At 33.4% G+C, this 10,682-nt stretch overlaps 2 protein-coding genes across 3 annotated transcripts; one reads left to right on the plus strand and one right to left on the minus strand.

The window, feature by feature from the left end:
• Positions 1 to 1,664: 1,664 nt before the first annotated feature.
• Positions 1,665 to 2,036, plus strand: LOC18034367. Its single transcript, XM_006424835.1, has one exon. It carries the CDS (start codon positions 1,665 to 1,667, stop codon positions 2,034 to 2,036), a length of 372 nt encoding a protein of 123 aa, XP_006424898.1.
• A 466-nt stretch (positions 2,037 to 2,502) lies between these two features.
• On the minus strand, positions 2,503 to 8,599 carry LOC18034243 (transcription initiation factor IIA subunit 1). 2 transcript variants are annotated; one of them, XM_006424836.2, is made up of 11 exons: positions 8,252 to 8,599; positions 7,797 to 7,961; positions 7,180 to 7,392; positions 6,877 to 6,937; positions 6,740 to 6,798; positions 6,394 to 6,522; positions 5,061 to 5,204; positions 3,390 to 3,453; positions 3,149 to 3,306; positions 2,952 to 3,035; positions 2,503 to 2,869 (listed from the first exon to the last, which is right to left on the minus strand). In XM_006424836.2, the coding sequence occupies exons 1-11, from the start codon at positions 8,369 to 8,371 to the stop codon at positions 2,846 to 2,848; spliced, it is 1,221 nt and encodes a 406-aa protein (XP_006424899.1). In that variant the 5' UTR covers positions 8,372 to 8,599; the 3' UTR covers positions 2,503 to 2,845. The 2 variants fall into 2 exon arrangements, with proteins under 2 accessions (XP_006424899.1, XP_024034837.1); XM_024179069.1 differs by lacking the exons at positions 6,740 to 6,798; positions 6,877 to 6,937 and having other exon boundaries at positions 8,252 to 8,598.
• Positions 8,600 to 10,682: the final 2,083 nt, after the last annotated feature.

The following is a 10,682-nucleotide window of genomic DNA, read 5'->3' on the forward strand; positions in this document are numbered from 1 at the left end:
CGGAACATAGTAGGGCACGTGGAGAATGAAGAATTATTACTTTTGTAAGAGCAGAGAAAGTGGAGCATCTGTCTAATAAAAATCTAAATAAAATCCACAGCTTTTGAAAATTTGATGAGGCACGCCAATATTAAAATCTGCGAGTCCTGTCATGTCTGACAAATCATACATGACTGTGTTGAGGTATTGCGTTTATCCAACAAAAGTCTCTGTTAGGGTAAGAGACAGATGAATATGAGAAGAGAAATGGCATATTAAAAACATAACAAAGACAAAATCTCTTCTAATTCCAAAATAAAAATGGTGAATATGTCATTTTGATTCTCTTTTTATTACTGTATTACACAATCCATAGCTCTTCTATTACTGTGTTACAATGCTGTTCCTCTCAAAGCTAGTTCACCACTCCTCAAAGTTGTTGAAAGGTTTTGTCCTTCATATCCAACAGATTCTGTTCTTGATTTCCGATTTACGGACATTATGTACGCTATTATGCTATGTTGTGTAATTTTTGCTACTAGTTTAACCTAACCGATACACATATGACCCCATATTTATTTTTGCCATACATTAATAAGTGTCCCATTTATAAAGAATGTTAGGTTGTATAGTGAAATACAAAACGGAATTCATGATACTTATCAACATATTAAAATAAGTTTTACATTTATTTTACACGTTGAGATATACCAAAAAAAAAAAAATGTCGGCCTAGTAGTGGAAATTAAATTTTAATTCAATTGGGGTTATAAAATAACTCATTAACTTAAAAAAAAAAAAGTAAATTCGGGTTAGCCAACAATAAAAAATTGCATTAAAAAAAAAGAGCTGATTAAAATACATTATATACTTCAATTACCATTTGGGATGGCGTCAGCATATTTTTGTCGCTAATTACACAAGAATTAAGTTAATATATGAAAACCAAGAAAGCAATATTATTCATTATACCATAAGCATGAAAAATGGGGGAAATGATCAAGACATTATGAGTAGGCTAATGGCGTCACCCATGCAAGTGTTTCCATTCCAACAAAAGTTTGTTAATTAAGGTAAGTATTGCTTTTGCTACCTGGCTGTCTAATAATGATCTGAATGGTAAGTATTACCTAAAAGCTATAGCTAATTATGGGCTTTGAAACTAGAAACAAGATTCTAGAAACAAGATTCGGCGGTCATAGATCCCTGCAAAATGATCCAATGAATATTGTATGTACAAACTCAAGGCAATGTCGAGAATTAACCAGAGCCGTTATGTACATGGGAATTTTCCACACCGGGAAAAGAAAAAAATAAAAGAAGTTTCCAAAGTTTGAGAGAACAATAAGGTCAGAGATGACTCCTAGAAACACTATGAGCCGTTCGAAAAGTAAAAACTAAAAACCATGTGTTAATTTTCAGGAAATGACCGTTGCTGAAAATAACTGTTGTTCAAAAAATGCGTTTCCCTTTTTTACCGCCATAACCGACACCTTATAATTAGCTTCTTTTAGACATGTCTTTATTGACCACTCCCCCTTACCTTCTCTGTATTTTTATACATTAAAAAAATCCCTCCTGCAGTTCGTTCCCATAGTGATTTGTATGATTCATATACTGTCTGCAAGGAAGATTAGAGAGAAAATTTCTTCAGGTATTGTTATATTGTTATTTAAGCAATAGAAATGGAAGATTTGGGTGAGAATATTTTTCAGAAACAGGCACTTGTATCAAGCAAAATCAAAATTGGGAAGCCACCCACAAGGCTGCAGAGGCAAGCTCCGGCGAGTCTTCAGCTAGATCATGTCAGCAGCAGTTGTTACGCAAACCCTAACCTCAGTGTAATTCCTTTGCTATCACCACTTGTTGTCTCGCCTGAGTCTTTGCCAGAGGCTGAAGATTTTAGGTTTCCTAAATGCGACGATAGCAGTGAAATGAGCTGCAGCGACCAAAAGAAAGAGCGTCAACATGCAGCTATAGCGGGATATGCAGAAACATCAACCTTGTTTAATCATGTCTTCCAATCTAAATGTGTACTTGTAAATGATGCTCAATGAGTTTTTCATCCTCCTCAATCGAGTTGTTGAACTCTTACGGGTGCAGCTTTGACCAGTTTTGCAGTTCAGATCTTCTCGCTTACACAGGCACCATTCTACCAGAACCGTTTTGCGTTTTTATATATTAGAATGATGAATCCATAGGTCGTCGCCGTTTTGAATAGATTATTCGTGTTCTCATGTGTTCATCGTGATCTTATTATGTTTTTCCCAACTTCACTCTTTCTAATCTTGTTTGGTTGTTTTTGTCTTTTGGACATAAATCTCTTCTACCAAAGTAAATATTTTGCATAGAGTTTTTGTTACTCAGTTTCTGTCTCCAAACAGAATAAAACAAAATAAAAAATTCCAGTTCGTTCATCACACAAGTCTGCTCATTGATCTCAGAACATCCGCATGTTCCAACTACATCGTAAGTGTTAAAAAGCAAGCAAATGCTTGGGAGCGCGTAATTGTTCTCATGATCAATTTATAATACAGTATTATTAAGTAAACAGGCTCATTGTAAATTAATCAAAATGTCCACGAAAATGGAATTATAGATTCCATAAACTGTAAACTTCAGGAACTCCACAAAGTAGCCGTCCATTTTAAATTTAATGCCGAAAAAGCTCTTCCCTTTATGTACATAGGGCAACAGCGCAACCAGTCTTAAAAAGGTATAAAAAAAAAACAAGCATCTTGTTCCCTTTCCTCGAGCTTTCATTCAATAATAATCAAAGAAAATTACAAAACACCTAAATGACTTTTGGTGTTGTTCTACTAGAGCAGCAGCCACGTGGTGGAGGAACAAAGTTATATCTAATAAATCAAAAGTCGAATTCTCCTGTTGCCTGCATAAGAGATGAAGTCCACTAAGCAAAACTTTGAATTTCATAACCGAGCATACAACAGAAAAGTGGTATAAAAGCACACCTTGTTGAAGAGAATGTCCTTGTTGTTTATATGCATAATGCCATCCTTCAAAGCACATTTCCATCTGCTTTTGGTACGAGTCACCTACGCCAAAAAAATGCATGACGTTGATCGTTGCTAATGAATGAAAATGATTGCCACTATTAAAGCCAACATCTACATCACTGATGCTTTCCATTGATTAAACTGAAAGTTACCTTGTCGAACTGAGCCAAAACCAAATGCTGAGTATTCAGCTCTTCACCCTGGTCCACGTCATCCAGCTCATCATCGTCATTTTCATTCAATGGCTCATCATCATCGTCTTCTGCAGCATCATTTTGAGTGACAACAGCAGGAGTGCTAGCCTGAATGTCTACAGGGAGAAAGGAGGTCCATGAAACACCAATTTATTAAATTCAGAAGAAAACAATCTTTTAACACATTTATGCAACCTACCATTGGGAGCAGGTGTGTTGACTATGTTGTAGTCTTCGTTAACAACTCCTTGATAGTTGTATATCTTTGAGGTGAAGAAGGAGGCCCCAGAAGGAAAGTAAAGAACAACAAGGAAGAGAGGCAATCACTGGTAAGTAAATTGAGATTTCTCATAATATCCAAAGAGTGCATTTACATGTATGTTAATAGATACGCAAGGTGGTGGACTGCACAGAATTAATGCTTGATAAATTAAAACCCATCAACACCCACAATGTCAGGGCAGGCAGCATACATGACCAGAGTAAGCTCAGCAGTCATCTAGAATTTTATTAAACCATTCTTGAAAAGTCATTATATAGTTATGACTTGGAACATCACATAACCTAATTTTTTTTTTTCCAATCTTTTCTAGATCCAGTGACGTGTGCCAATTATAGACTTTATAGTCAAGATATATTTATTATTTTGTCCTTCATTACCTGCTAAAACATGTTTTCACCTCTCAAAATTGTAAAGGAATCCCATAAAGTTTCTATACATAATTAACTACTCTAGATTGATTGTTTTTTCACATTTTTTTATTTTTCTTATACTATCTTTTCTTCTCGTTTTTGCTTTAAGTGTTGGTGCCAAACTCTAGCTTTTGTAACAGGTATACATCCAAACATAGTATTCAGGACAAACGTAGTATACAAGTCATGAACAAAGTCTTCCTTACATATCAAATTCAGAGAGAGGATTGAAGTGTGAATGGTGGTAGCGAAAAAAGAAGCGTTTGAAGTTTGAGAACTTGCAAAAAAGTGTTTGAAAATTAGAACAATGAATTTTGGCAGAAAAGGGGAAAATAATAAATTAAATCTAGCCCTTAAAAATTTATTAATCGCCAAATGTCACTATATCTTTAGAAAATGAGGAAATTGTAGGTAACGGGATATGGAAATTCCTAATGGCCATCTTACTATAAATAATAATGTTCAGGATCTCAACAGTTGAGTTCCAACTATTATGCAACATTCATTTATTGGATAGTGAATTTCATAATTGATAAAATTAATGCTCTGCCATCCAATAACTGAATGCCACATCAGTTTGGACTCAATTGTTGAGTTCCTACTAAATATTCTAATAACTAAACAATTAAAAAATTTCAGTAACTCCTTTTGTTTGCCTAAAAGATGGATATCAATAAGATCTTCACTTTCTCGGCAACTAAATAAAGCATCAAAATTTTGATCCATGATAACACTTTCAGATTAAAATTTTACAAGTTGTTATACATATCCAGAAACAGTATCACTCAGCACTAAATCACACTAGACGATACAGAAAGTTACAATGAATATGGTATAACACACAGACATGACCTCAACTAGATCACAGTATAAATTTTATGGATCATTGGAAAAAAAGGCCTACACCATCAGATTTTGTTTCAGTATTTACATAAAGAAACCCTATGATTCACACCAGAGGATAGAAGTTACATTGATTATGATCACTCATACAAAAAGGCCTTCACAATAGATTTTAGTTTCAGAATAGTTATTGCAGCAAAAAACTTGTTGCTGCCACAAAATGGAGGTGGACATTGAAAGTGTTCAGCAATTACACTAACATGAAGACAACAAAAACACATAGTTACAATATACATATTTGCATGTCTTAAAATTGAGATATAAGAACACTTACATTGGGAGTAGAAAGCACATCATCATATGGATCAGGAATTGGCCCATCCAGTTGAGGAATCTTCACTGATGAACTAGCCAAATTTGCAAAAATCTCTCTATTTGCAGTGGTGACTGAATCCTGTCTACCAGGGAATTCGCTTACCTGAAAGATTTTTACATCATTTAATGCTAGGTATATGCAGACAACATATATATGAATAAACACTGACACATCAAAGGAACCTGTCACCTAAATTAATTATACTTTTTGTTTTATAAATTGTAAAAAGAAAAAACGAAGAAAAAATACCTGATCCATGGGTACTACACCATTTGATGCTAAAATGGTTAAGACACATAGGAGTGATAATTGCTAAGATAATACAATTACAGGTGGGTCACAAGTTATATAATCTATATATTAGCACCTAAGAGGTTCCCCAATTCTTAATGATTAAAACTGAGTTGCCACGAGAAAAATGTTTTGGGTTTGTGCAGAACATATCCACAGCGATTAACAGGTTTACAAAATCCAGATAGCCATACTTCACTTTATATCAGTTAATACAACTGAAATGAAGCACGGAGGTGAAAACAAAGAAATGGCAAATGTTTTCAAACGGTGGCAGCAATCATGGGTTGGGGGGTAAGGGAGAAATTCAAGCCACATCTTAGCTGATCCACCAATTAATCAGTCAAGACATTTACAGTCCAAGCTTAAAAATTATTTTCCTGTTTTTTTCCAAACACAATGTGATAGAAAGCAAAACAAAAAAATTAAAAAAATTAAAACCAAAAAACAATGCCAAATGCCTTCTATAACCTACCAGTAGAAAACTAAACTGATTTCAGCTTTAAACAATTTTCAAGGGGCAAAACAAAAAACCTCAAAGCTAATGTCCATTTTATCGTGACATATTGGACCCAGACACACTAGTTTTCCTCTGCTACACCTAGTTCATCAGGGGGAATAAAATAATAAATAAAAAAGAGCTAATCCACTTTTTATTCTGTCATCTTAGATAGGGAAAATTAAAAAAAAATGACTGGTTGAAGAAAGAAGTTGCAAGGATTTTTAGAAAACAAATTTTGCATATATTTCCAACAATATTAATATAATAAGATTTCAACTGATACAGTCAAACTTAACAGAATAAAGTACCGAAACTAGCAATCAAAATCAACAATAATAACTACAAAGCAACTTTCTAAAGGTGATGATAGAACGATATTTAAAATATCTATAAATCTGTTCATTCAGAGAAACAATCAACAGCTCCAGCATCCATCTGATGGCTGCTTTTAGAGAAATAAAGTAGTGCATATATTAACAAAGGAGAGAGGAAACGCACCTCAAGCTCGAAAATCTCAGGCATAGCATCTCCAGCTCCATCTTGCTGAGGAATATTATATCCACCATTGTGGTACTGTGCAGGGAAATCCTCACGCTTTCTCTTTCCAGCAGACATTGTGAAGAAGTCCTGGAATTGCCTCCAATATTAAGACTGATGACTAACCTTATGGCAACAGTATTATATCTCATTCATAAAAACAGAAAAGAAATATTTATGAAAACATTTCCAAAAAATAAGGCTCATGTAGCTATATCAAAGAAACTCCACGATCATGCATTGTTCCCAGAACCAGAAGAACATTTATCATTCTGCAATCTCACTATTAACTGATAATAGAAATTACCTGTGTCAGGGGTTGATGAGAGGTTCCTCTATCCGCCTCATCCCGCCCTTCCACATAAGCTACAAGAAGACACCAATTATAAACCAAAATTTAACATCTAAAACAAAATTCTCTTTCAATAACAGAGAAGCACATACCAACATTAACATCAACACTTAAAGGGGGCCTTGGATTCATCCAAGGAGAAGGAGGAGGTGGCTGCAACAATTAAACATAGAACAAATCACCAATTACATAAATAAGCCGACCACGAAACAATGACTTCTGAAAACTCCTAGCCAATAAATAATGCCCCGAATAATATTCCAAGCAAACAAATTATAACAAAGAAGAAAAAGAAAAAACAAAGGCATCCGAATTGGATATAATTATTGAGAGAAAATGATAATTAAAAGAAACAGCAATAATAACCAAAGAATGCAGGGGTAATAATGTGCTACCATGTATGAACTAGGCCTTCCATTTCCACTCTTTGCTTCAGTATTGCCACCAGAATCACTGGCAGGAGTGGGATAATCACTAGATCCCGTAGGAATGTTATACGTAGAGTTATCTGCAGTTCCTGGTAGTGGTGTACTTCCTGGTAAGGGTGTGCTCCCTGGTAATGGTGTGCTCCCGGGCAATGGTGTCTGAATTGGAGTTTGCAAAGGCGTCTACAGACAATTAAAATAACTTGTATCAGAACTCCAAATTCCAAAACAACACACAATTTACTTCAACGCTCGACTGGAACAATAATAGTTCAGTATAAACCTACAGGAGATTTTCAAAATCTGACACAAATTTGACTCACCAAGCACTTCTTATTCATGCCAGAGTAAAACACCCTAGTAGCAGTATCTACTTAAAAAACAAAAAAGGCACCAATCTCCAAAGTATAACACAATTTGAACTCAGATGACTTCAAACATTTGAACCCCGTACGAAATGTTTTCAAAAATATGAAAATGCTAAAATCCAACACACCAAGCTAACATATCACTCCGAATTTCAAGCACAACTACAGAAACTCCATCATTATGAAAAATAACTAATTTAGTAACAAATAAACACTCACAGGAGGAAAGAGTATCTCAGCAGTTGGTGTTTCATACTCCTCAGTCCCTTCATACGGTACATTGAGATCATGAACTGGAGTTATCGGACCACCAGGTGCAGGCTGCTTAGGCGCTGATGTTCTATCTATAATAACTCCTGCTTGGATCATCTTCATCTCCCATATCTAGCCAAAAACAAAAAATTAAAATTAAAAACCAAAAATTAAATAAATAAAACACCATCCAATAGCCAAGGCCAGCTTCCCTACAGCCCCAAGAGAAACAAACGATAATTAGTTAATTATCTAATCAACTCATGTCAAAACCCTAGACTTATCAGATCCAACAAAACCATAAAATACCTTCAAAAATATATCATCATCTTCGAAAATTCAAATTTCATTATTGGAAAATAAAAAATAATATAATAAAAAAGGCAAATTGAAATTAGAGTTAAAAATGTGAAGTTAATTACTCCTTGAAGCTCGTTAAGAACACTCTCGCCTGGCCCATTATTGACGAACTCGTCACGGACCTTGCTGATGACGTCTTCGATGACGCGGATATAAACCATGCCCGTCGCCGATGTCGCCATTTCAACAGTAAATTTGAAGTTCTCCTAGCTCCTCCGATTGAAATTTTCTCGGGGAAATTTTGAAGCCAAACAGATAATTTTCTCGAGAAAATTTAGGGGAGCATAGGAAATCTTTCTAGTTTAGGGTTTAAAATTTTGGGAAGATTTTATTGTGGAGTGAGAGAAAGTTAGAGAGAAATCGGAGAGAAAGAGATTAGAGGAAAGAGAGGGGCGGACGAGAAAAGATGAATAAAGAGTGGAATATAAATAGGTTTGCATCCGATTAAATGAGTTGGGTCCACGTGGCGAGATCTGGCAGGGGGTCTAGATTTCTTTTTTAATTTAATTCTCTTTCGGGTAAGGATTTTATGCCGATTTGTGTGTGTGTTTGTATGTGTGTGCTGTATACAACGTTTGTTTCAAGACAAGATCACAACTGTCGCCGCCTAGGATGGTCAAATGTTGGGACCCCGTAATGGGAATTTAAGGATAATCGACGGTAACTGTCAATCACCAAAAAATTTTGTTATCAATAGTAGAAATGATGTTATTTAAAGATGATTCACCGTAGCAATGCTCTTATCTTTAAATTTTTTTTTTTTTTTTGTGCAACTAAAAATTGCTTAGGCATCTTCATAACTGTTGATAGTCTTTTCCGACATTTTTTAGTTGTCTAGTAGTTTCTAAGCTAACTTCCTCATTTCACTTTTGTTGTACCTCATCGATAAATTTGTCAAAGCACTATTCGTTGCTAGCACTAACCTTTCAACACTCAAGTTAGGGTATCTCCGAAAATTTTTATAAATTTTACTTTTTAAATACCTATTTACTTACCTATATGATAAATAGAAGGGTGAAAAAATATGATATTCTCCAAAAAACTCTTCAAATTGAAATAAATTAATATTATTTTAATCAAATAATTATTCTTTTAAAGTAAAAGTTAATAACAGTTAAAGCATTTCTTTCTCTTTCTTCAATAAAAAGTAATAAAATATAAATTGAAGAGGGATAAATTAACTCTCTAAATTTGAAGAGAGAGAATCAATTCTTATTTGAAGAATCTTAATTAGAGTGTCTTTTGGACCTTTAAATATTGATGTGGCTCTTCAAATAAGATTTTATTACTTATTTGAAGAGACTTTTGGTGATGCTCTTAGTTTGGTAAAGCTCTAAGTGTTATTTTTTAGTAATGAAACGAATAATAGTGTAAATTTACAAAATGTGTGTACTTTCCTTATCGGTTTTTTTTTTTAATATAAAATTTTATTGAGTAACAAGGTTGTAGATAAGTGAATGCAGAAGTATATCATCTGATTCACTAAAAAAAAATTCTTATGATAGGGTCAGTTCCTGATCAGAAATATAGTGAAATAATTTTTCCTATGTCATGATTTATTGAATGTAAATTGTGTTGCTTAATTGCTTGTTGGGTAGTTTTAAGTGGCTTAACAGAATTTGTGTGGAGAGATTGTGGATTACTTAATTATCTTGTGGGAACTTTACATGTGGGTGCAAGTTGGATCCAATATTGAGGATGATTCATTATAAGAATAATGGGTCTCAATATTTAGACTATAATTTATATATTTTAATAGAGGTGGCAATCAAATAATTAGATAGTACAATAAATAATTTTATTTTGCTAATATATTATCTATACTTTCATAAAAAAATTTGTCCCTAATTTGGTCAAATTATCATTAATAATAAACTCTACATTACAATAAGTTATAATTGTTTAGATCTCATTTTAAAAAACTTACTTCCACATAATAATAATTATATGTATGTGACAAAAAATATATGGTATGTTAAGATAAATTAAATTTTTAAAAAAAAGTTGATTGGAGCAAATGTTTATACAACATGCAACAATTACAGAATTTATATTGAGATAAAAATATTAAAGAGAATGCAAATATTTAGACTTTTAAGATGATTTTATATATGTCTAATACTGAATAGATGCATAAACAAGTTTTTTAAACTATATTTATGTCTTTATATCAATGTCTATAAATTGGATTTGGTATATTTCATTAATTATTTATTAATGTAGTCACTTATTTAAGGATAAATAAGTTAAAACAATAATATTTTTGTAACTACATGTATATTGAGTTATAAATTTTATATAATAAAAAAATTCTTTGATTCCAATATTACAATTATAAAGAGATTTTACAATATATTTTAAATATTATCCACTTGATTGAGGAGGTTGGCTCATCGAATTGGTTATACATAGAAAAAGTTGCGATCCATTTAGTCGCTCTACCATATGAACCACTAATTCACTATCAAACCAACTTGGCTCACATTGCTGCCA

This window comes from Citrus clementina, unplaced genomic scaffold, assembly GCF_000493195.1.
Source record: "Citrus clementina cultivar Clemenules unplaced genomic scaffold, Citrus_clementina_v1.0 scaffold_8, whole genome shotgun sequence".
Classification (NCBI taxonomy): Eukaryota; Viridiplantae; Streptophyta; class Magnoliopsida; order Sapindales; family Rutaceae; genus Citrus; species Citrus x clementina.